We start from the raw sequence: 26,803 nt of genomic DNA on the forward strand, positions 1-26,803 counted from the left end.
TGAGCAAGATTCAATGGCTTTTAAAAATGTCAAATACTGAAATATAACTTACTTCACTGAGTCCTAATTTTAACATCCTAATTGTTATGAGTCTCTGTACCAGGAATCCCAGTGCTTAATTAGTAATAGGGTTGTGGCACAAAGCTCGTGTCCTCGGAACCTGAGACCCCTAAGGTTGCTGTAATGCAGTTGCTAGGAAGAATGCTTGAGAGACACTCACCAGTCCAGGGACAGAGAATTATTACCCACTACTAATACAACGCATGGGTCAGAGATAACCAGCTTCCAATACAGATTCCAGAATTCAGACTCAGCAGAGACAGTATTTGGTAGGTTTGTTCCTCTATTTTTAGCTTTAAAACTGACCTAACCAAAGGAATTAACCTAGATATATTGTATCTTCTTTAAAAGTCAGATCACCACTTAGATTTACAAAATTCAGCAAGTATCAACATAGCTCCACCCATGCACAAGAGGGAGGTATCAAGGGGCTCAGAAAAACCACACGGTTTGCAGAAGTACAAAACCTTAAAAGAAAAAACATGAGGAGGGAACCTCACAAACAGCTCAATAAGGACTAAGCACACTCAATGGCCACAAAATGCTGCCTTGACTATTGAGACGATAGAAAACGGAGGACGGGACAGAATAGAGTGGCTAGAATAATGAAAAGGAGTATTCCACACTACAATTATTTTGTTGCATGTCTCACTTACACAGAAGCACTATCAATGAATCGCTTAACATGCTATAACTCAAGCAAATGTATTCCTATTCTGCATCATGCCTAGTTGTAAGCTTCTGAACTACCATGTCTCCTCAGAGTTGACCAAAAAGCTCCAAAAGGAATGTGGTTGGTTGGAGGAAGAACAGTGATGCGAGTTTTCCCTGAACATTTTGAACTGAAAGATGCTTCCTATACAAATTAGGGTAATTTGGATACAGTAATTTGCATCAGAGAATTACCCTAGCTGCCAAGCTTGCCTAATATTTATCTGTAGCTATGTCAGTTTCATTCTGTCAGTTTCACAAGCTTCAAATCATAAATTTGCTCCATTTTTATGGACTTAAAAAAAAAACACAACCCACAGCATTTATATTCTACAAACCCTGGCTACAGCTCAAGGTTAGACATGGAGTGCAAGTCTTGGTTCAGGTGACATGTTAAGCCAAACTTTTACTTAGCTTGGTGTAGTGCAAAACTGGGGAAGAGCAAAGTGAGTATACACCCCTTGTTGGGTGTCTGGGCGATCTCAGTAAGCCATAGTTTAATTTACTGTGTCATCTGAACCAAATCAGCATGTGTCACAACCATAAAAAGAAACTGTATAAGAAAATGCATAAGAAAATGCAAAGAGCATTCCACATTGTTCCCGGAGATTCAATGGAAGATAGCATCTCTTCCTGTTCTATGAACAAAGCTTGAAACTACTTGACATCATCACCTATATTTATAAAAAGCATTTTTTAAAGTGATGTTTTCCTATTGGAACTCGCCAGACCATGAAAAAATTGTTGAATACAAAATGAGGAATGAGAACAACCAACTTTTGCGATGGCTTTAGAATCTTAAAGACCCAATATTTACACAGACTTTTGGTATCTGAGTAATTTCCCCAATAAATTATCATCATAACTTTACTTATACTCAGGAAATGCAATCAGAAAACATCAATGAAGGATACTGAAGGAAGTACTAAAAAGCAGATCAGAACAGAGTTTAGGGATAGCAACAGTACAATCCTACAACCGCCTGTTAGGAGATAATGGCATCTAGGGAAATGTGCACTAGCACCTTCTTCTACCACACAAAGTTGTATTATGAAATGGTGAGCAGTTTGGTTCAGGCAGAGAGGAAAAGTCAAACCAGTAATTAATACTAGAGTAGCTGTTCAAACACATTTGAGGTGTGGTGAGAGTCAAGCCAGAGAGAAACTAGAAAAACTTACCAGTAAATAACAGAATGACATTAATGGTTACCCAACACAAGACCTACACACTATGATGCAGCGTCAGTGTGCAACACTTTCACCAATCCTATCAGGGCAATGACATAACAGTTTGTAATCTGTGGGATATTCAATTGGGCTTGTCCATTCTAGCACCTCCCAGCCCTTTCAGTCATGCTAAGCTTGAGGGAACTAATTTGCACCCCGTCAGATGCCTTACAAGTGTAACACAGAGTCTACAGTATGTGGAAAAGAATAAGGTATCCCTAACATTATTTCACATAACACCAAAATGCTAAAATCAGCATCGAGTATCTGCCATAAACAATCAGTACTAAGACTTAGTTTCAATATCCAGGAAGCAAATGAGGCTTTTTGAAAACTGGCAGATGAGAGAACTAAAACCCCATCAGAGAAATGAATAATTTAAAATGGTATATTACTTGCATTCCACTCAATCCCAATACCCATCAAGTCTTCCATCATTGTGACCAGAGAAACCAGCTATGTATAAAAATGCGTTGATTCTTCAAGTCCAGGCTACAACATAGCCACAAAACCTTACTTCATTCTTGGCTAACAGTTGTTCAACTTGGAACATCTCATTTCTGCTTGCAGAAAAGAAAAAAGAAAAAAAAAAGAATCAAAGCTGGCTTACAAAGGGAACATTATCTTCCCCATTATTATAAAAATAATAAAGTTAAGTTTTGAAATTCACATGAAGCAAAGATTAATAAGGGGAAATAATCAATTGCTATACAGCAAAATATGCACAAGGCAGGATTCCATTAGAATTCCATTAGCATTTTAATTAGACAAAATAAGCATTGCTCCCAGTGGCTACTCAACTGTTCTTGGATAGTCACTCCAGAAAAATGCAAAGGCACTAGACAAGCCCAATCAAACATGTGCTAGTTATTTGGGCAAAAGATTCCTGCACTGCAGGGGGCTGGACTAGATGACCCTTGTGATCCCTCCCAGCTCTTGTGATTCTATGATTCTGTTTATCAAGGTATGTCATGTAAAGATGCCACAAAGAGCAGTGTACACTTGGGCAAGTACATGATACATTCCTCTTTTGTGACACCTGAGAACAATATTTTACTAAAGAGCAATATATAAATGTTTGTACAGTATCACTACGCTGAATTGTTTCCCTTTCTCTTCTAACTAAACAACTATTTAATCAAACATAGGAGAAAAGATGCAACAAGAGGCAGCTTTAGTATTCAACATGATATGTGTAGTAAAGCAAACAACTTGAGACTCAACTATTTAGCAGGACATCTTGCACAGAACGCTATCACAATTTCTTGTTGATATGGTAGTCTTCAGTTCAGAAAATAGATTAGTGAAGCTGAAAAGCACAAAATGCTTCTGCATGCTTAGTCAAATAGATTCAATTGAGTAGAGACAAAAGCATCATAGAAAACGTCATCCTTCATGTATAAGCATTAAATAAGATACCAAAAAAAAGTTTTTTATTACTGCATCATTACATTCATACCTCACCTTTCCTCCAAAGAGTTCAAGGTGGCATAAACAGTTCTCCCATTTCTCCATTTTATCCTCATCAAGCATGCAGGGTAGGTTAGGCTGAGATGTGGTGACTGGCCCAAGGTCACCCAGTGAGCAGAGGTCACTAGGTGAACAGGGATTTGAACCTGGGTCTCCCCCTGCCTCCTCTAACAATCTAACCACTATGCCAGACTGACCACAGTTTGGATTTAGGCTACCCATGAGCTCAGTAAGACAAGGGCAAATTATCTATGAGGGTTCTTTACACACCCACACCCTCATCTTTAAAATCTTCTCATCAAAAACAGGTCCATCACAAAGGCTGCTTAAGCATACCTTGGCCACTGCTACTTTCCTCTTCCAAAAGAGTTATTACAACCGTTTTAACTTTTAAAAAGGAGTTCTTGTTGCAGATCAGCTTCACAAGACTTAACGATATACCAAGCTACAATTATACTAGCCAGGGGAAGGGGGTGGGCAAAAAAGCACACCTGGGAGAGTGCACTGCAGGTAATGGATCTGAAGGGATACAGAGTCAAGACACCTTGACCGTAATGGCCACAACTCTCAAGCAAGAGGTTTAAAATGACAGCTCCGGCACCGTTTCAAAGCATGCTTCCAGAGCGGGTGGGGAGGGGGATTCCGGCTGGTTTTCTCTCCTATTAAGTTACAAGGTTACGCTCTCCTCCCGCATGCGGCAGCCCCTTTTCCCCGCAGGAGTCCCGGGGAGCGGCCGCGTGAGTCACTCACCTCGTGAAGAATTCGGCGAAGCTGGAGGTGGCGAGGCCTCCCAGCCGCTTCGCCCGGTCCCCTTGCTCGGAGCCGGCTTCGGCGGCGGGAGCTGCATTGGCGCCGGAGGCGAGGGCGGGCGGCGGCGGCTGCTGCGGCGGCTGCAAATGCTCCGGGGCGCTGCGTCGGCGGCTCACCTCGAAGGTGTTGCGGGAGTTGAGGTTGATGTCCATGAAAGCCAGCGAGGGCAGGCACGGGAGAGCCCTCGCCGACGGGGAGGCCAGGCTCTCCGCCTCCTCGGAAGCCGGAGAAGGGCTCCCTGAGGCGGACGACGAGGAGGAGGAGGGCGAGGGAGACATGGCCGGGGCGGCGGCGGCGAGGCCGCAGCTCTTCAGCGGCGGCGGCGGCTCCTCCTCGAGAGCAACCGCGCTCTGGGCCACCGGCAGGAAAAAGGCGCAGCCGCCGTTGTGGAGCGTCGTGCTTTGCGAAGCCGGCGGCTCCGAGGGGCTCGACGTGCCCCCCTGAGGAGGCGGCGGCGGCGGCGGCGACAGGAGGAAGCCGGCGTCCCCGTTGGTCATCCTCCCTGCGCCGCAGGCGTCCCCGTTGGGCGGCCTCTTGCCGGCCAGGTAGCAGCGCAGCCGGGCCCCGGGGCCCTCTCGGCTGCCGTCCGCTTCCGCGTCGTCGTCGTCGCCGCTGCCGCCCTTCGCCTCCTCCTCCGGCGACGCCGCCTCCTCCTTCTCCCGGCCCGAGGGAAGCAAGGATGCGCCGCCCTGAGCTCCGGCATCCTCCGGCCCAACCATTTGCCGACGCAGAACCCCCGGGGAGCCAGCGGCGCGGCTGGGAGCGGGGAAGGGGAGCGGGGAAGGGCAGGGGGAGGAGGAGGAGGAGGCGGCCCGGCCCCTCACGGTGGCGCACAGGGACCGACGGGGCGGGGCGCCGGCGGCTGCTGCTGCGCTCCTCGGCTCCACCAGCCGGTCCCGCTCAACGCAGCCGACTACGGTGATGGTGGCGGCAGGAGCGGCCTAAGGGGGCCCGGCTCGCGCAGGCGCACGGGGGCCTCTCGGCGGTCATCGCCGCCGACCATAGAGACGACGTTGCTGGCGCGGAAGTGGCGCCTTGTAAACATCCGGCCCTCTGACGCCCATGGCGGGCCGATGGAAGGCTCGCAGGTTTACCGTATATCATCTAAGGCTCCCGCCTATAACAAAGGGCGGTACGGTATTGTTACATATCCCTCTTGGTAACCAGCCCGTTGGGGCAGCTCAGCAGCCTCGCGCTGTTTCCCGTATTCCACTCGCAGTGCGCGTGCGTAGCCGGGAAGGGACACACACCTCTGACATTTTTTTATCCCGGGTGACAGGCAAGGTGTCAGCTGCTTCTTAGTCTCCCTCTGCAGAGTTCATTATCCAGCCACCGGAGCCCATTGATTTCGGCGTCAGGTATCACGTGCTACGGTATGGGGCTGGATCCAGACCCAGGTTGGCTGGGCTTCAGCTGCCCTCGTAACCCTGCTTAACTCAAGAGGACTTGCTTCTGAGTACAAGCACGGGTAGTTCCCACCCGTGGAGTTTAAGAAATTACTGACTTGCTCCACTAAGTTCCCGTGTAGCCCCACCTCAACTAAAAGTGCAAACCAGTGCTTGGAAGTACTGCGTGTTCGTAGAACACAGGAATGCCTGTAAATGATTGCAGGCTTTGTCTGCATCCAGCCCAAGACACGTGTTCAAGCGTCTCCTGCTAACATCAAAAGAACTTTGCCTATGTAGGCAGTGAGATGGTAAAATGCACTGTACCAGAACTCAAGTTGGGGTTACAATTTCTGGATGCCCCCAGCTACCCTGTGTAATGAAATCCCCTGCAGTTAGAAACCAAAACTCCTATCGTAAGGATAAATAAAGGTTCTAGCATAACCCTCTCCCTGCCTGTCTGGTTTTCTGCTTACAGGGAATGTTTTGTTTTACACTGGAAGGAATCAAAACATGAATCCTCTTACCTTCATTCTGAATTGCTTCATCCATTCTGTCATGTTGGGACAGTGAACTGAGCCCATTTGACCCAATGGGTTCAGTCCTCTTTAATATATTTTTTTCTAGAAGAATATTGCATTTGTAGTATAAAAGCAAATACTTTGGAGAAAGGGGCATGCTACTCAAGATAACAGGCCAACATACAGTATTCCCCATATAACTTAACACTGCAGGGAGTATCCTGTTGCAGAGAGGCCAAAACAAGTTTATCCTGTCTACAGCCAATCTTGTGTGACAAACTCAATGTCACCCTTATTATTTTGTTTACACTTCATCTAAGAACTTTTCTTACCCTGTGTTGCATCTCCTACATTGTCATTCAGGAGCCGTTTGGCTTTAATGTTACAGTGCACTGTTTCCACAGGTTTGTAACTCAGCCACGAAAGTACATTCCAGATGAAACTTGTCATAGTGTACCCCCATCTGAAAGTTAAATAGTTCACAGGTAATTTTGAAACATTCAGATAAAACTTCCAAAGGGCTAATTCTATTAAGCTGCAGTCCTTTGCAAAGACTTACCTGGGAGTGTGGAAAGCGAAATATGTCAATTTCAGTTTCCTGCAGTTCTCATTTTCCCAGTTCTCCACATTTCCACATCAGTTCGCATTTTTTAAGTTACCGTAAGTCCTCAGTTCATCAGCATTTTAGTGCCAATGACACTAACAGCCACACTTTTACAAAGCATTTCCCCTAATATGTGTTTTGGTAAGTTATTTTCACTAATGTATGTATTTATAAGCACACTTTAGTATGGATGGAGAACTGTGTTGCAAAATTCAGATAAGTGCAACTTTTCAAAAAATGGTCATGTTTCAGTCTTTGTATTGCTTTGGAAAGTGTAAATTTCATACGTTCACCTTTAAATACAAATTAAATTGAAAATCCACACACACCTCATCCCTTTATGGGTGTATCATTGAACTCAGTAGAACTTATATCTGAATGTATATACATAGAATTCCATTGTTAAGACCCATCTGCACTACAGTATACGTATTAAACAGTCATGGCTTCCCCCAAATAATCATGGAACCTGTAGTTTGTTAAGGGTGCTGAGAGTTGTTGAGAGACCCTTATTCTCCTCGCACAGCTGCAATTCCCAGAAAAAGACTGCTGTGGAGACCAATGAGGATATATGTGAGAGTTTTTAACTGGGAGCTGTAAGTGGGAAGTAGTGTTTGTGTAGATCTGATAATGCCAAGTTTGCAAGTTCAACCCCCATATAGGACAGCTGCATATTCCTGCAGGGGGTTGGACTAGATCAGGTATCCCCAAACTCGGCCCTCCAGATGTTTTGGGAATACAATTCCCAGCATCCCTCACCACTGGTCCTGTTAGCTAGGGATGATGGGAGTTGTAGTCCCAAAACATCTGGAGGGCTGAGTTTGGGGGTGCCTGAACTAGATGATCCTCAAGATTCCTTCTTTCTATCTTATTTTTACAGATCTGGAAATACCATACTCAGACTGCACATTAAACTGGGAGTGTGTCAAGGAAACTTACTCTCAGTAGACATTCATAGGATTGCACTGTCTACTGAGGATTACGCTTCTCTCCATCTCCCTGCCCCCTTACACACACACCCATTTATCCATGATGCACCTTAATACATGCCTACCATTCTACAAATCATTCAAAACCCACTTAAAAGGCTAGATACACCTTTAATGCAAAAGGTGCTTGCTGGTGTCTACAGCCATTTGCTGCGGTGCACAACTAATTGTGTATGACGATAGTTAAGATCAAGACCAAATTGCTAACACTGTTACGTATTGCTGGGGAAGAGGCACCTTCCATGCTTTCCATGGGCCACAACTAGCAAAGGGAGTCAAAGAAGGTACCAACTCACATTTGGTCAGTTGTACGTCAGACTTCATTTCAGAAATGTTGCTTCGCATTATCTGCTTTCCCCCAGGGCCCAGTATGCTCTCAGCAATAAACCCATTAGCAGACCTCTTCTTCCAAGGTACCTACTTCAGTGCTGTTCTTACAATGGAGTGTCCCAAGTCTCCCCACCTTTTTTTTTTTACAATCAAGTCTCCTCAGAAGTAGGTCCCCAAACCCCCTGGACAGTCAGGATCCTCACAATGAAAATTCTCTCCCCCACCCCACCAAAGAAGACAGGTGTAGTCTACCTTAATGCCCTTGGCAGGCTTAAATCCAGGGCTCCTATACCCAGGGAGTAGGGTGGGTAGATGCTAGGTAATCATAGGCTTTGGGTATGCCGTATCCAGCAGCAAAGCAAAGACTGTGTGGAAGAGCCTTATTTGATCATCTCCTTTACCCACACTCATCCCTGGATCTCCACTGAACTTCTGCCCCCTTCTTCCCTCTCCCTGAGGCATTTTATAGCCTCCCTGTCTCCCCACCCTTCATTCTGCCTAAGGTACAACAGCTGGGCTCCTTCCTGTCCCACCCTTCTTCTCCCATAGGTGAAGTCTCCAGGCAATGTCCAAATGTGTTCTCCTTAGGAGCCATTGCCTGGTTGGTGCCTACCAGGTCCTACTTAGATGGCCAGGTGAAAACCCAGGAACCCTGGTGTCCCATCACACACTCAAATAAGAGCTCCTCCATCAAGCTGCTACTTCTTTCTCACTCAGAGCAGCTTATATTTAAAAGGATACCCTTTGTCTTTCTTTTTTTTTATATATAATTTTTATTAGGTTTATAATATACAAAATTCAAATTCCAAATACATGTTTCCATAAATCTAGTGGACTCCCCCCATCTTCCGGACACTGCATTCTCTGTAAAACCAAAACCTCAGCAATTTGTTGACTTATTTTAAACATAATAATATATCTTCCATTTTATCGTGATATCTGGTCTCTAAACATTTCAATCCGAATCCATTAATCTTTAGTTTCAACACAATAAAATTATTTCATTACACCACTTCTGTCTTGTTGTGCCTTATTTACCAATTCAAAGATTTACCGATACTGAAGCTATAATTTCCTAGAGAGAAGCATTTTTTAACATTCATACAACTTATAATGCTTTTTCAAATAGTCCTTAAATTTTTCCCAAACTTCCTCCGTTTCTTCTTCTCCCGAGTCTCGAATTCTGCCAGTCATTTCAGCCAGTTCCATATAATCCATCAGCTGCGTCTGCCATTCTTCCAGTGTGGGTAGATTTTGTGTCTTCCAGTGCTTTGCCATCAAGATCCTTGCTGCTGTAGTAGCGTACATAAAGAAAGTTCTATCTTTCTTAGCCACCCTCTGGTCTACCATGCCCAGGAGGAAGGCCTCCGGTTTCTTGGGTAAGGTGAGTCTAAGCACCTTTTTTAGTTCATTATGTATCATCTCCCAGAAGGCCTTCACCTTCGGGCAGGTCCACCAGAGGTGTAGAAATGTCCCTTCCTCCTCTTTACATTTCCAACATTTATTATCAGACAGGTGATATATCTTTGCAAGCTTGACTGGGGTCATGTACCACCGGTATGTCATTTTCATAATATTTTCCTTCAAGGCACTACATGCCGTGAATTTCATTCCGGTGTTCCATAACCTTTCCCAGTCTTCAAACATAATGTTGTGCCCCAAGTCCTGCGCCCACTTTATCATGGAGGATTTAACAATCTCATCCTGTGTATTCCATTTAAGCAGCAAGTTGTACATTCTCGAAATTAACTTAGATTTTGGCTCAAGCAACTCTGTCTCTAGTTTCGATTTTTCCTCCTGGAAACCCACTTTTTTGTCCGCTTTAAAAACTTCCTGGATTTGAGCATAATGCAACCAATCTCGCACCTTGTTTTTTAACTTTTCCATACTCTGCAACCTCCATTTATCTCCAATTTTTTCAATTATTTCCCAATATTTAGGCCAGTGGGCCTCCATATTGAGTCTTTTACGTGCTTTGGCCTCCATCGGTGAGAGCCACCTCGGAGTTTTACTCTCCAATAAGTCTTTATATTTTGACCAGACCATAAAAATTGCCCTTCTGACAATATGGTTTTTGAACGATTTATGAACTTTAACCTTGTCGTACCACAAATATGCATGCCGGATACCCTTTGTCTTTCACAAACCTTTCCAAAAACAGTATTTCAGCAAAGCTAGCAGAGATATTGCTAGATGCCCACCTTGAATTACCAAAACCTATTGAGCTCATTTATTATTGATTGTTTTAATTACAATAGTGTCTGTAAGCAGGATCCAGTCTGCATTGTACAATGATACCACAACACACACAGTTCCTATTTCAAGGCTAGTAAAGTCAACAGTATTAAGTTCTCGCATGAATTTTAATTCCCTTCACGCTGCTCCCCTATGTGGCTTCCCTACTCTTCTTTACCCATTCTTTAAAATGACAATGACCCCAAAGGAAGCTGGTGTTGTCTAGATAGCTGCTGGAACCATTTCTATCAAAGCTGTTTCCTCCATGTCCTAAATTAGAAGCTGCCCTGCAGAAAAGGAAACCTCACTGTTTTACTGGCGGCGGCGGCAGCAACAGCAGCAGCAGCAACTTACATATATGCAATGCTATTTTTATAGAAAAAGAGGTGCTGGTCTTCTTTCCCTCTCTAGGCTAGTAACATCCGGGCGACTGTTGTTCCATACATAAAAAGAAGACCAAGTCCCTACCAGAGAGGAGTGGCAAACCAAGCTGATGGACTATGCCGGGATGGCAAAACTGACTGGTAAACTCAGAAACCAAGAGGATAAAAACTTTATAAAAGAATGAGGAAAATTTATAAGCTATTTAGGAGACCACTGTAAGCAGATGGAAACGTTAGCAGGATTTTGATTTCATTTGTAGTTTAAAAATTACCATGGATAATATGGTCTGATATAAAAGTTGGAGTATAGAGAAAAATATGCAGTATTAAATGTTCATAATGGGACCCCATGGGGGGGGGGGAGTCCTGAGATTTGGATGAATCTCTTTATATGGATATACTTTTTGATTCATGGTTATAACTTTATATTTGTAAAACCAATAAAAATAATTTTTAAAAAAAGAGGCGCTGGAACTCACCACGAACTCCCTTGTTCTCTTATAATTGCAATGGTGACCACCTGAGAGGTGCCAGAATTGAGTTCTGGTGAGTTCCAGCTGGGGGGAAAAGCCCTGCATATATAGTTTCCAGAGGGGTATCCACATGTTAGTCTGCTGTTGCAAAACCAGCAGAGACCCCCATCTGCACTATACATTTAAAGCAGCAGCATAACACTTTAAACAGTCGCAGCTTCTGCCAAAGACGGGAACTGTAGTTTGCTGAGAACTGTCAGAAGTCTCCCAATCCCCTGACACAGCTGTAATTCACAGAGTGGTTTAACAACCAATCCTTCTGGTAATTGTATCTCTGTGAGATCATTCCACAGCCATGGAGACACCGCTGAAAAACCTCCTCCATGGGGTACACCTCATTCAGAGAAGCAACCACTGAAAGAGCCTGGTCTGCCAGTTGGGATGGCCATTCATCCACTTTGCATACATCAATGTCAACGGCTGCCCCAGCTAGAAGGAGAATTGCCTCACAAATGTCTGTTTGAGCACAGCCTTGAAAGGGAAGACAGACTTCAATATCTCCAGATGCCAAAGAGTCACAGTAATACCGTCATTTCTCAACTAATGTATTATCTGTAAAGGCTATTTGTTATTGTCAGTTTCCTTCAAACCTAGTCTTTGCAGGACTTTTCCAGTACAAATAAAAATCCCCTCCTTAACATACAGAGACAGATGAATAAGTCTCAGAGGTTTCATTTCATCTATTTATTCAGAGCAAAATTGTATTAACGTATAGGCAAGTCTTTAAACTTTGCCAGATCTCCTATACTAATCGCATGCTCCATGCCAAGTAATAAAAGGAAATAAAATTGTTTGCAGACTGGAATGGGGGGTGGGGATCAAAGAGTTCCTTTGTTCAGATAAAATGACTGCTCTCAATAATGTTCAATTCCGTGCCTCAAAGCACCCTGGAAAGCTGCCTGGCTGTGAGCCGGGCTGGATTCCCAGGCCTCTTTCACTATTCTGCATAAACAGCTGGATTGGATTGCTCAGCTCGACAGCAGCCCTGCAAAGCTCTGAACACGTGGATGGCTCTGGTGCAGCACAGTGGCTGAGCAGCACATGACCTGTGAATCAGAAGTTCCCACTTCAAAGCTTGCTCAGCCCCTTAATTCACGTGAGTGCCCTGAAGCAAGCCGTCACAGCTGCTTCCAATCCCTACCAGTGATCCTGGGGTTGTCATTTTGATAGTACAATTTTCGAATATATTTTTATTTGATTTCAACACTTTTATTTTTAAAGCACTGTTTCATTACACTTTTACCCTGTCTTTTCTCCAAATAACTCGGTACCAGCTACTAAAGGCACAGAAACCTTAGCAAAATGTTTTGCCCTTTCTTCATCCGTTTGGTGCACTGTGGGGTTTGATTTCATTTTAGTCCCACCAATTCACAGGCAATCCTTCGCCTTCTCTTTTATTGCCTTCAGCTGAGGAGTGGTTCTGGCACATGAGGAACGATCGCTCTGTTTGTGTTGGGCAATAGGAAGTGCTTCCTTGTTGCAAGAGGCAAAAGGACGCCTTCTTGCAAGATGAGTAGCTCACGAAGGCTTCTTTGAACTATTTCGACAAGGCAGCTGCTGCGTGCAGGAAGCAATTTGGGCCCGCTACTAATACGGCCTCGTGCTTGGTGTCTACATCACAGCCAAATGTTCCTGGGGGAAGCGTGGCATCCAACCACCTAAGGGGAGCTTAGCTGAGCCACGCAGTGAGGTTGCACATGCACGCAGGCTGAATCAATCCCACAGCTACCACGGAAAGGCACTTTCAATAAATCTGTACAGGCTTATTCACACCTTTCTCACCTGTGGGACACTCCTGTTATGAAACAGGAATGGACTCAGTCTCCAATGTCCTGCCTCCTGGACTAGCCAATGTCTGTGTGCTGAGTGCTGTCATCAGCAAAGAAACACTTAAGAATCTCCACCCCCCCCCCAGATTAATAATTAGAGCCATGGTTCCCAATGTGGGGCACACGCCCCACAGATAGGCAATTTGATTTTTTAAGGGGGGCAATTTGGAAGCTTGCTTAGACCAAGTTAATTGGCTTTTAGTCTTCCTCCACATGAATAGGAGTTCACTTATTGAATAGTAAGAATTATATGTCACTGGGGGGCGGGATCAGGGTTTTAGAGATGGTTAGGTGGGGCATGGCCAAAAAATGGTTGGGAACCACTGAGAGGATGGAGATAGCCCAAGCAATGTGGCACATATGAGATGGGAAAAGGCAGAAATATGGCCCATTCCTACATCAGCAGAGGAACCACATGCAAGTAAAGGATGAACAGGGCGCATATGACAATCTTACAATGTTGCTTTCTAAAATATGGGAACCACTTCCCAGCACGGAGTCATATAGGATGCTGCCTTATAGCAAGTCAAACCACTGGTCCATCTTGCTCAGTGTTGTCTACACCAGTGTTTCCCAACCTTGGGTCTCCAGCTGTTTTTGCACTACAACTCCCATCATCCCTAGCTAGCAAGACCAGTGGTCAGGAATGATGGGAACTGTAGTCCAAAAGCAGCTGGAGACCCAGGGTTGGGAAACACTGGTCTACACCAGCAGTGTCATGTGACAGGGTGTCATGTGAACCTCTCCGTTGTTCTCAGTTGTGAAATATAATAAGCTGAGACGACTCAAAATGAGGGGGAATCTCAGGTCCTAGAAATGGGTGTGGGTGTGTGGCAGTTTCAAGGGACACTTACTATAGTTTTGTCACTGCAGAATATTTTGTGTCCTTCTATAGCTCATTGGTGACTCCCTCAGAGGAACAGCCTGTTTACAGTAACTAAGTGATAAGAGAGAGAAAAAGCGACATAAAGCTTTTAAACAATGTAATAGCAAAACATTGGTATATGTAGGTATATACTGCAGATATACTAGCCCTGTATATGAAATTCAATAATATGCTTGTCAGGTGGTTTAACTGTCTCCATGGGCATAGCATGGGGGGCAGTTGCCTACTCTAAATAAAGTAAATCAATAAAAATAGTTAACTGACCAACTGTGTCACAAATAATTCAGTTCTGTCCCCTGCCCCCCAACATAAATCCTGGCTACACCCATGACTATCTCATGTTCTTCCACCACTAATGCCGTAAACATTGGACTATTTACTAGATAGGTAAATGTATGTCTGCTAAAACTATGCACTTTAATTTCAATAAACATGCATGGAACAAAAAATTCAATTGGTCTAAATCGTGGAATTGATGGGTGCATGGGAGAGACCTAGTTACTTGAGAATATTTTTTTTTATTTTCTAGGGTGAAATCCTACAGCACAGACATTCACTTCTGCGTATACAACTCGCAATTAAAAAAAAAAATCAGTAAGAGCATTTTAAAGCAGCACTTCAACATATTTCTGACAACTGTTTTGAAAAAGCAGTTTAGAAGCTTCATGAAAATGGTGGGCCAAATCCTGGATTGTTATAAATAAAATAAAAGAATTTAAATGTTTCCTAAATATGAGGAAGTATTTATTTATCTAAAATATTTATTCATTAGGCTGATATTATTTTTTACTATTCCTCAAAGCTCAAGCTGGAAACTGCACCCAATATCATATATAATTGCAAGGCAATTTTCAACATTCTATGTTAATGCCTAAAGTCAATTTTACAACTTTTTTTTAAAAGAGATTACTCATACCAGATATACTTTTTCTCCTTACCTCTTGTATTTGTCCAAAATGCTTTGCAACTTCAGTTTGTCTTCTAACAAGACCAAGAGGAAGCGAGCATTAAAAAAAAGAAAGAATTATTTTTGCTTAGACTAGAATACTAATTTAACACGAGAAGTGGTTTTCGAGGGACGACCCTGCAGCCAGAATCGGGAGTGTTTCATAAAGCTGAGCGCACCACCTAGTGTTAGCTTTTGAGATTTGCACTTTCCCTTTTGTTTGCATTTCCGCGTTTTCAATGCTGTCAAGGGTGCAGAAGGTATCAAAGAGTAAACAGAACAAAAATCAAAATTCGAGAATTTGTGCTTTATCCGTTTCCCCTGAAATCGTTTGGTTGAACAAAATGTTCATCTGCATGCATGCATATACCTCCATTTACAGCTGTTCTGTGTTTTGAGGCAGGGATGAGCACATGCTGTCTGGCGGTGAATTGCAATCAAAAACATCTGGAACGAACCATGTTGGCAAAGGCTTGTGGATCAGGATCAGGCCGTTAAATAGTTAATCCTGTCCCCTGGCAATAGTCATGTAATAGTGGGTTGACTCCTCCATGAGATCCACTCAGAGTAGACCCATTGCAGTGGGTGGTCATGAGTAGCTTGTGCCCATTATTTTAAATGAGTCTTCTGGGAATAGAGCTTAGATACAACCCTTAGTTTTCTCCCTCCCACGTTCTTGATGGGAGTGGAAAAGGCACTAGAGTTGCTGCAGGAGACCTGTAAGTAATGATGAATGGTGAAAGTAGTTACCAGAAAAGGTGGAGACAGTAACCTAATTCTCGCTGAGGTAATAAACCTGTTTCTGTGGTCAGGTTCACTATGAACGCCCTTGGGTAGCTCCAGGGCCCAGCACCTGACAGGACCCACCTGAGCACAGCTGTCAACTTTTCCCTTTTCTTGAGAGGAAACCTATTCGGAATAAGGGAATTTCCCTTTAAAAAAGGGAAAAGTTGACAGCTATGCACCTGAGCTGATGCTAGCTAGGGTCCCTGGCACTAGGTGTCAGGAGGCCATTTTAAATTTCCCACAATGCTCTGGGATGCCCAACGTTGCATCACTAGGGAGCATGGTAGGACATTTAAAATAGTAGTTTCTCGGGGCCCACAGTCAGCGCTAGGTAGTCCACCTAAGTGGGCACCCCCACACTTTGCCAAGGGGCCCCATAACCCCAGAGCTGGTCCTCTCTAGGATGTACCACATCAGATTGCAGATGGTGCCTTATATGATGGAATGCTCTTCCACCAAATGATGTTTCCTGCATACTGAATTCTAAACCCCACAGAAAGGGTTCAGGCCTAGCTCTCTCCTTGACATGCTCGTTTTCTATTTGAAGGGAACTCTTTCGCATGGGGGATCATTCAATGAGATGCCATGTCTAATCTGAATTGTTTCTGAGGCACAGGCTTAGGGCATGGTCAGAGGCAGCATGCCCTAGAATGTTTGAGCTAACCCTGTTCTGCAGATTCTGGGCACTTCCAGATTGTCACTATATTTGGCTGGGATTCAATCACATACAAACATGTTTAGGTTGTGCAATCAAAAAATTGATTTGGCACTCTTGCACAACAAAGCCACTCCTCTCCCCAAATATAGGTCACTTTGCAGCAAGGAAAGTGATGAGAAAATGCATTGGAAAGTGTGGGATAGCAACTGGTTGGCACAATATCATATAACCTCCCAGCAAGCAAATCAGAATATATCCTCAGGACATGGACATGGTCTCTGATCAGTTATAATCAAGCACTCACTTTGCACTGTGGAAATGACCTTTTTGCACTTTCCTTGCATCTCCCAGTCCTAAAACAGCAGCACTTTCTTCTAAAATTAGAAGAAAGGTTAACTGGGCCATAATAAACCCATTGCTTTGCAAAATAAATTCTTTGTGATTAAATTTTCCCAGAACAGTGCTGCAGTCTGCATTACAATACTTATTAGTCTTATCAGCAAAGCCTCATTTCCTGCATATTTAATACATTACATTTGTGTTTCTGAGAGTACACAATATATCTAGCCTAACAGAAAACAAAAAACACTATTTTAAGAAACAGTTTATTCTTCTAAATTTGTTTGCTGTGATGTTATAAAAATATTTTATCAGTGGTTTGTGTGTTTTTTTAAAGCTTCTGATTAGATTTCAATAACATCTCTTACGAAATAAAAAGTAAAGGGGTTATAGACCTTAGATTAGGATTGCATATTTAAGATTAAAAGAAATTAGGCCTTAGATTTGGAATGCACATTAGATAAACCTCCTGGTTAGATGATTGCAATGCATTGCCCTTGGGACTGTCTTTGCAGATTGTCTGGAAAGCTTAGCTAGGTTAAAAAATGGCAGCATGAGGTTTGACTGGAACCAGGCACTATGAAGTCAACCCACCAGTTCTTTCTTGCATTTACTGCTTCTGGTGAATGGTCTCCCTCTTGTGTGAAAATCTATTTTTTCCAAGCTTGTTTGGGAAAAATTGCAAGTTTTCTACAAGTCACATACAAAACATTTTAATTCATCCAGCAATGCTTGAAAGGTATCCAATATTCTGATGAGCAGAAATCTAGGAGGTGGAGGGGAGAGAATAATAATTTTCATAGCATTTTACCAGCATCTGTTGACATGGGAAGGACAAGACACAAACGGAGATCATGACTAATTTTGGAACACTAAAGCTCAAACAGCGCGACGCGGGTGGCGCTGTGGGTTAAACCACAGAGCCTAGGACTTGCCGATCAGAAGGTTGGCAGTTCATATCCCTGTGACGGGGTGATCTCCCGTTGCTCGGTCCCTGCTCCTGCCAACCTAGCAGTTCGAAAGCACGTCAAAGTGCAAGTAGATAAATAGGTACCACTCCAGCGGGAAGGTAAACAGCGTTTCCATGCGCTGCTCTGGTTCGCCAGACCCAGAAGCTGTATGCTGGCTCCCTTGGCCAGTAAAGCGAGATGAGCATCGCAACCCCAGAGTCCTCCGCGACTGGACCTAATGGTCAGGGGTCCCTTTGCCTTTACCTTAAAGCTCAAACAAGACTTCCTGCTTTGGATATCAGAGGCTTCTTTTGCATTTTAGAGTCACTGAAAACCAAAGCACAGGCCAGGAGTAGTGCAGCAGAATAGAGCAATGGGTCTACTGCTGCATCTGAAGAACTGCCACTCACAACCAGCCAGGATAAAAGAGCAGAGCAAATATTTCCTACTTCCCTTTGTTGTGCCAGCTCTAGGCTGCTGCAGCAGAGGTTCTGGGATCAGGCCCCTCTCCAGAAAATGGCCTCTCCATCTCCTAGTTTCTCTCTCCCCCCCCCCCCAATGCCCCATTTGGGGTCACCCCATTTTGGCTGGCAGTGGCACTTTCAGCAGACTTTGGGGTGGGGGGTTATGTAGCCATGAAGCCATGACACCTCTGTCTCATCCTAACTCCCTCCAGCAGCACAAACAAGGGGTCAGGATTGCCCTCCACAATTTGCAACCATTGCAGCACAAAAACAGTTGTTTTTTAATCGTGTTGTTAGCAGTTCCCACACTCAAATTAAATCCAGCTGGCTTCTTATTTTAAAGCCAACAGTTTTTCGCAAGATGTCATATCAGTTTCACAGCTCTAACATTTTTTTAAAGTTGTGGCTGTGTCTGCTTTAATCATCAAAAAGGGTGTGCTGGAAGATGATAACTCAGACAGTGTGTCATGCAGTATTTATTATAAAAGGTAAAGGAACCCAGGATGGCTTTTTGTACTTGTCTTTACCTATCTCCACTTTCCTCCTTTTTTTGCATCTTAAGCTACATGATCAATGATGCAAAGGACCACCGTCCATGATGCAGCATTCTCTTATTTAGAAAATAAGTCTGACAATTATCCCCTTAAGTTTCCTCAAATGTGGCCACAATTGCCGCTGGTGTTTAAAAAATAATAAAAATACGTATTTTATTTCTATGTGCTTTGACTACACCTGTGATTCTGACGACGGTATTCTGTATAGCAGGCAAAAATTCAACAGGTAAAGCTTCCTTGCTCGCAGTTTTTTCGTGTCAGTGAAAATTGCGCCTACAGAATTTGTGCCTGTTAGAAGCTCAGCAGGGCGCAGTGGGGGGGGGGGCGCGGGGAGGCTGGAAAGGAGGCAGAACAGAGGGCGCGACGGGCAGGACAAGAGAAGAAGCTGTGGGGCGCGGAGACGGGTCCGACGAAGGACTGAACTGTGTACCATCAGTTCTGCTGAGCAGCCACAGCTGAGCCCTGCCATCTCTGACATTTTATCCATTCGTAAGCCTTGGCTGAGTGAAGCGATCCCGAGCGAGCAGCGCAAGGGGTCCCCGCAAGGCGACCGCCGATCAATTCACAGGATCGCGCGCACGGATCCTCCCCACGTGCTTTCTTCTCGCCCCCTGCCGCCGCCGCGCATGAGACGTAGGGAACAAGGCGTCCCAGTGCCGCCCCGACTGCCAAACCCAAACGGACAGATAGTGCGGAAAGCGCCGCGGTTTTCTCTGCCCCATCTTCTCCTCCAGCACCGGAGGATGCCCAGAAGCCTGGGAAGAACAGACGACGCTTGGATCTGGTTGCGAGAGGAAGGCAGCGAGCGAGCGGCGTCGGGGAACTTTCGCCCTCGGCTCCGCGTTCATTCCAACCAGCCAACTTGCCGCTCACCAAGATCTCTCTGCCGCGGCGCTGCGCGAAGTTCTTGATGCGCCCCGTCCAGGCTCAGGATCGAGTGCTTCCCCCCGATGTCTGCGGGAGCCGCAGCCACGTCTTTGATGCAGGCGAAGGGGCCGCGGGGACCCAGTTCTCTGGGGCGCGCGGGTGGCGGCCATAGGAGACCCTCCTGGACGGCGGTCGGCTCCGGGAGCCCGTGGGCGCCCTCTGATGGAGAACGCCTCTAACGGCAGCCAGGGGCCCCTGGAGCCCCGGGCCCCTGGCGGGAATGGGGTGGTGCTAGGCGTCTGCTTGCTCTGGCTGCTGGTTTTGAGCACCTTGCTGGGCAACGCCCTGGTCTGCCTGGCCATCGTCCGGTTTCGCCACCTGCGAGCCAAAGTCACCAACTGGTTCGTGCTGTCACTGGCCTCGTCTGACCTGTGTGTGGCGCTGCTGGTCATGCCCTGGCAGGCAGTCACGGAGGCGGTGGGCGGGGTGTGGCTCTTTGGCACCCGTTTCTGCGACACGTGGGTGGCCGCCGACATCATGTGCTCCACGGCCTCCATCCTCCATCTCTGCATTATAAGCCTCGACCGCTACTGGGCCATCGCCAGCCCCTTCCGCTATGAGCGGCGGATGACCCGGGGCCTGGCCTCCGCCATGATCGCCCTGGCCTGGACCCTCTCTGTCCTCATCTCCTTCATCCCTGTCCAGCTCCATTGGCACAGAGTCGGGGAGCAGGAGGGGACTGACCTACAGTTGCCACGTTGTGACGCCCGGCTCAACCCCACGTATGCCATCACCTCCTCCCTGGTCAGCTTCTACATCCCCGTGTCCATCATGATTGGCACTTACGCAAGAATCTACCACATCGCCCAGGCTCAGATCCGCTGCATCTCGTCTCTGGAAAAGGCAGGAGGGCTGGGCTTTGCGCAGGGGGAAGAGCCCACCTCTTCACTGCGCAGTTCGCTCTGCAAGGAAACCAAGGTCCTCCAGACGTTGTCCATCATCCTGGGGGTATTTGTTGGCTGCTGGCTGCCTTTCTTTGTCCTTAACTGCCTGCTACCCTTTTGCAGGGTTTCTGGGCAAGCTCTCTGCGTCAGCCAGACGACTTTCCGTGTTTTCATGTGGCTTGGCTGGGCCAACTCCTCGGTCAACCCAGTGATCTATGCTTTCAATGCGGACTTTCGGAAGGCTTTCAGCAGCCTGTTGGGCTGCCACCGCCACCCTTGTTGGGCTCCAGGCAGGTCCGCCGTGGAGAGAGTCAACCTGAGCCACGAGCTGGTCTCCTATCACCACGACTCCTCCTCCCACAAGAGCGGAGGAGAGCCAGTTCCATTGCCTCTCCCCACCATTGCTGCCCGGCATCGATCCCTGCCCCACACAGTGAGCTCCCAAGGAGAAGGCAAGAGCAATGGAGGAACCCTGCCAGAGAAAGAGACGTTGTCCTCACGTCAGGCCGCTCAGAGGAGCAACAGCAAAAACCTTCACCTGCCAGCTTTGCTCCCCTCTGAATGTGAGGCTGTGGTAGCTTTGGAGACTCTTGATCCCTTTGCAGAGATTGCTGGGCACTAGAATCTTTACTGCCACATCCCAGCGGTATGTGGATGGGACTACGTAGTGGCCACAAAGGAACACAATCACATAAGAAGAGTCCTGCTGGTTCAGACTGAAGGCTTATCTGGTCCAGCATATCCTTTCCTCACAATGGCCGACTAGATGTGAATAGGAAGCCCACAAACAAGACACGGGGCCTTTCACTGTCTGCTACTGTTGTTCCCCAGTGACTGGTATTCTGAGGTGTACTGGCTCTGATTCTGGAGGTATCACATAGCTGTCAGAACTACTTATTTATTTAGGGATATCTATGCTGTCCAATCAACAGTGATGATGGCTCACTTGTTGTTGGCATCTGTCTGTCTTAGGAGAGTGCGCCTTCAGGGTAAAGTCAAACAGCTTTACTCAAACAGAGTTACAGCGCCTGCTGTGGCTGTAGACATTCATATAGGAGAGGCATGTTTGATTGCAGCTGGGACAAATGAAGGTGTCCAGTTTTGCTTCTACAGGTGCACCTTAGTGTTTCTCCTTTCTGTGCTCCACCCAGCGGTCATTCCTCCTCTGGTCATTGCTATGGATACATGGCCTGTCTGTCTGTCTCCAGGGGTTCACTATTACATGTTTAATAGCCACTGATAGCTCTTTCTGCCATGCATGGCTTCTTCACAGTTGGGATCATGACCTAACTAAAATGGCAGGGCCCAATCACTTGGGACCCATCCATTGGCACCCAGCTCATATGGTTGGGTCCAATGAAGTTTTGCATGTTTGATCAGAACAGAAGTCCTAGCGTGTGCAGTGGGTCTTATGCCTAGGTAAGTGTGCATTGGTTTGGAGCCTTAGACATTACTCCTGAGTCTGCAACAATCTGCACGAAAGTTCTTTCCTGCATAACTGAGTAGCGATCTACTAGTCTTTCTCTTAGGGTGTATCTAGAGGCAATGGTAAGACTGAAGGTTGATTGTCTAACACAGGCTTCCTCAAACTCGGCCTTCCAGATGTTTTGAGACTACAGTTCCTATCATCCCTGACCACTGGTCCTGTTGGCTAGGGATCATGGAAGTTGTAAGCCAAAAACATCTGGAGGGCCGAGTTTGAGCAAGCATGGTCTAACACAAGAGCCATTATTCCCAACTCTGTGATGTGAGAGGAGCTGAAACAGATATTTAAGAAACTGAAGTACAGTGGTACCTTGGGTTAAGAACTTAATTCGTACTGGAGGTCTGTTCTTAACCTGAAACTGTTCTTAACCTGAAGCACCACTTTCGCTAATGGGGCCTCCTGCTGCTGCTGCGCCTCCACTGTTCTCATCCTAAAGCAAAGTTCTTAACCCGAGGTAATATTTCTGCGTTAGCGGAGTCTGTAACCTGAAGTGTATGCAACTCGAGGTACCACTGTATCTTAATGCATTATGTGCAACACTTATCTGCCCCCACCCTCTTTCACTCTGCCAAAATATTGGTGCTGACATCATCCTGATCAGTGGCGGAGGAACCCTCTCTGTGATGCATCTGCCTGGTGATGCATGTGCGATGTCTGTAGGGACTGCGCACGCGCGGCAGCCCATATGGTCACTATGCGAGCGGCAGCCCATACGGATGCCCGTACGGACACTGTGCACAAGCGGCAGCCTGTGCGGACTGTGCAGGCGTGGCAGCCTGTACGGACGCCATGCGAATGCGGCATGAGCGGCGCCCATACTGACTGTGTGCGCACCCTCCATCACTCTACAGCTGGGGGAGGCAGTGGGCCATCTTGTCACCGCCCCAGGCACCCTCCGCCCCCCCTTTTGTACACCCTTGATTCTGATTGTCCTAAGCACGGGGTGGGGAAAGTGTGGCTCTACAGATGTTGCATTCGATATTGTAGGACTGCAATTTCCACCCCAAAGCCACCAACTGTAATCTGTGCATGTGCAACAGCTGTCTCAAGTGTACACACCTCAGTTTCACTGCAAAGTGAATGTGGCTCACGTTTGCAAATGGGGTGGCAGCAAGATAGATATGAATTCTGGTCAATGCCATTTGTACACGGCTTCAAGCACCAGCAGTGGGAGTGTGCTGGAGCTACAGTAAATGTAAGCCTTTAATGGCACTGTGAGTTCCTGTTGTTGCAGAGCAGCTTTAGAAGGGTGGACTGGACTGAGAAAAGCATTATCATCTGCTTCATTACCAGGGATGTGAAGACAGATGGTTAATTGCATGTTTCTGTACATATATAAATATGTGCTTTGACACTATGGTAATGAGCTGTGTAAATTATGCCCATGTGCAGTGCAGTAATTATTTCACATCTTACTGTGCTGCCCACAACTTTTAACAGAGCTGTACAATTTATAATGTTAAATCTTCTTTGATGGTAACTGAATGTATAAATCAATGGAAGTTTATTTTTGCCTTCCTCTTGTATGTATGTTTAAAGCCCCCCAAGATCTCTATTAAAACAATACTCTACAAGTTATTTAAAATACATCATGTGGGGCACAGTTACCTAGCCCCTGTGCTTGTATTTAACAGGGCTTGCTCTGGGCTTAAAATATCATTTATTGCATTGGTATTTAGCTTGTATAGGCTGCTGCTCTATATTGGGATTATGCTGTTCAAAAGAAATGTGAAGCCAGTGGGGTTGCACAAGTTCTAATGAAGATATGATTATATGGGAAATGTAATTATTTGTTTCTCTTTTTTTATGGTACTGTTTGGCTCTCTGGAAAATAAAATCTTCTAGCAGAAATGCATTTCCATAAGGGGAAAAAAATCCAGCTTGGCTATTAAAGAAAGGCTCTTTAAAAGCTTGGTACAATTTTGCCAAAATGAACACTTCTTTCATTTGAATCCAGTGTAATAGTACAGCTACATCAAGCAGGCGTACTGTTTTCCTATCCTTTTGTCTCAGTGACAAAAATCGTGTTCATAACAACAACCATAATCTGTATTACCTCTAGATTTTGTAGCATTTGTGCCAGGTCACCAGATCAAGACTCATTACATGGTCCAAGCTCTCACACTGGTATATTGAGTTTTTAAAAAACACTCCTATCAGGCAAGGGAGCTGCTACAGATCTGTTTTTGAATTGGGAAATGCATGTATATAGTTTTCCTAGATGGATTTCAGGCACTGTGGCTATCAAGGCTTGGAGGCAGAAGTCCAAGGTTCCACTCAGAAAAGTGAGTAGGAGATCGCCCAAACAGACCTACCACTTTTTGAATTAAGTCAGTAATGCACAAGACCAACTAAAGCAGAAGTGGGAAGACTTTGGCCCTCCAGATGTTGTCAATGGCTGTCTCATCCCTGGCTGTTTGCTATGGTGGCTGAGTCTGATGGCAGCTGGAGTCAAACAACATCTGGAGGACCAAAGATGAGCTAACCCCTAGTTAATATGATGGGTTGCTGGTATATGGGAACCCCTGTGTGCCCCCAAATCTGCTCTGAGGACATGCAAGTGGCTGGATGGGGGAGAAGGCAAGCTGGAAATCCCCTGCACACATGGATTTCTGTTGCACAAGCGAGCAGACATCATTGGATGTCACCCATTGTCTGTTTGAATGGACTTGATTTACATTTGCACAAGGCATGTAATATTAGGCCAGCAAAATCTTAACACTTTTTCCTGAGAAGGTTGTATTCAGATGAAACCCAGTCAAGTCATTATGTAAGTAGTCAGTTGGATATATTTCACTAAATGTTTTATATAAATTATAAAGGATTAAAAGTACTTTGCAAAATTATTGCTTACCCCTACAAAAATGGAAAAGATTGCTTTATGCATATTGCCAATTTTTCCATAAAGTAAAGTCATGAATGCTGACTTAGCAACAAAGTTTTATATCTGTTGAGTGTAATTCTATACAGTTGACGGCAGTCTGAATGTATGATTGTTTTCTCAGAAATGCAAGTAGCAGTCAGATCACCAATATCCATTTTCTTGCAAAACACTTAACTGAGGGTATGTACGCATTAGTGGCTTAAACACAACAAGGTCACACACACACACACACACACACACACCATTTCCCATTACTCTTGGGGGAAAACCATTACAATTAAAGAATTTGGTAGGTATACAGTACATTGGTTTGAAACAAAAAGGCTGAAATATAACAAAGTGAAAGCTAGCATGGGAATAAAGAATATTAATCACTGCAGAGCTGGGGGGAAATTACAGTTCTTCCTGGATGAATGAAAGTGCCATGAACTTTGCTAGCTTTAGATACAACTGCCAGGCATTTTATATAGTCTCTCGGCCCAAAAGTGGAGATGAGTGATGCACCCCATAATCAAATTCGACTGGACTTAACTGCCCAGGGGTCCTTTACCTTTTACGTATATTTCTTCCAAATTAGTAGCACTGCGATTTTGAAAGTGAGCTCTACTTTGAGCAGAACTGAACTTACTATTATTATTACAGAAACAGAACTGTAGGAATAATAATCTAGACAGAGTTTCAGTATGGGCCCCTAGGTTACATAGCAGTATGGCTCATTATACCGTTCCAAAATAGCAGTGATCCTTAAGAAGAAACTGTGATGCATCCATCTGTTTCACTTGAGCTCCAAATGAACCTCTTGTCAAGAAACCTATCAACAGTTATGCCATCATATCCCAGTATTCCCTCTCTTGGTCCCCAAAGTGCATTTGAACATAAAGCAGATACGTGATATTAATTACTAAACTGGGCACAAAGACGACAACAACTGGGAGTAAAAACAAAAGTATTAAACGGTTCCCCCTGTCTGAGTTTTAGTGAAATGAACTCATTGGCTGGATTATGTGACAACACATCCTCACAGCTAGCAAATCTGTTGGGTAACCTTAGGTCAGTCATTATCTCTTGGTCCATTTTACCCCACAGGCAGAGGTGGAGCTCGTTGCTCCTGCACCTGGAGCGGCACACATGCTGTGCACCCAGGGGCGTGAATAGCCACCCGTGGTGAGTGGTGAGCATCCCAGGGGGGCGGGGTGGCAATATCACCCCCTCAAGGATGGCACCCGGGGCGGACCGCACCCACCGCACCCCCTTCCTCCGCCAGTGTCCACAGGGTCGTTGTGAAGATAACAGGTGAGGAGAACACTACCCCAACCTCTTTTTGGGTGGGGGGAGAGTAGGATAATAGATATTTTTGTGGAGAAGGGGTAGACCCACACTTGCAGTTTGCATCTCCCCTGCCGAGAGCCTGAGGGTCCCGTTCCTGCTTCTCTCCACCTGGCCTAGGGCGGGGCCTGACTGGCCTCATAAGGACTGCTGCTGAGGCTGCTGCCCAGCAAGGACTGGGGTATTGGGGGGGGGGGAGTTTCATTGGGAGATTTTGCTGTTGTTACTTTTTGTATCGTCGTTTTTATGTGGAAATTGTTCAGTTTGGTTATGTAGTTTTTAATGTGTTTTATTTATTTTCATGACCACTTTGCTATGTTTGTAATCATGCAAATCTTTTCATATTGTAAGTCGTCTTGAGCATTGTTTTAACTGTGGGAAGGTGGCATACACATAAAATGATGATGGTGATTACCAAAAAAGAAAAGAGAAGAAAGTCCAGTGAACGTTACAATGCTCCCTACCCATGATCTGGATCAGGCCCCCATGCTGGCAATTTGAAGAAGAATAGAAGTCACATGTAGCTTCTCCCTCATCACCTTGATTGGGGTCTGATTCTGTGCAAACAGTACAATGGATATTTTGACACATTTTCTCAACTGTGCCACGTTGCACACCCTCAGTGGG

General features: G+C 45.4%; 1 protein-coding gene and 1 pseudogene across 5 annotated transcripts in view; one reads left to right on the top strand and one right to left on the bottom strand.

Moving 5' to 3' along the window:
- The window catches only part of TBC1D12 (TBC1 domain family member 12), a 45,577-nt gene extending 40,388 nt beyond the window's left edge, over positions 1-5,189 (bottom strand). For 2 of the 4 annotated variants that reach the window (XM_081912371.1, XM_081912370.1), the window contains exon 1: positions 4,218-5,111. In XM_081912371.1, coding sequence (XP_081768497.1) covers positions 4,218-4,996 — 779 coding nt within the window. In that variant the 5' untranslated portion in view covers positions 4,997-5,111. Of the gene's footprint in view, positions 1-4,217 lie in introns of all 4 variants that reach the window. The other 2 variants (XM_081912372.1, XM_081912369.1) reach the window with 2 other exon arrangements.
- Positions 5,190-18,613: 13,424 nt separating this feature from the next.
- Positions 18,614-21,271, top strand: LOC309370811 (D(1)-like dopamine receptor pseudogene; annotated as a pseudogene). Its single transcript has one exon. The product of its transcript is annotated as a D(1)-like dopamine receptor pseudogene (transcript).
- Positions 21,272-26,803: the final 5,532 nt, after the last annotated feature.

The sequence above is a fragment of the Podarcis melisellensis genome, assembly GCF_964234715.1.
Source record: "Podarcis melisellensis genome assembly, chromosome: 5".
Classification (NCBI taxonomy): Eukaryota; Metazoa; Chordata; class Lepidosauria; order Squamata; family Lacertidae; genus Podarcis; species Podarcis melisellensis.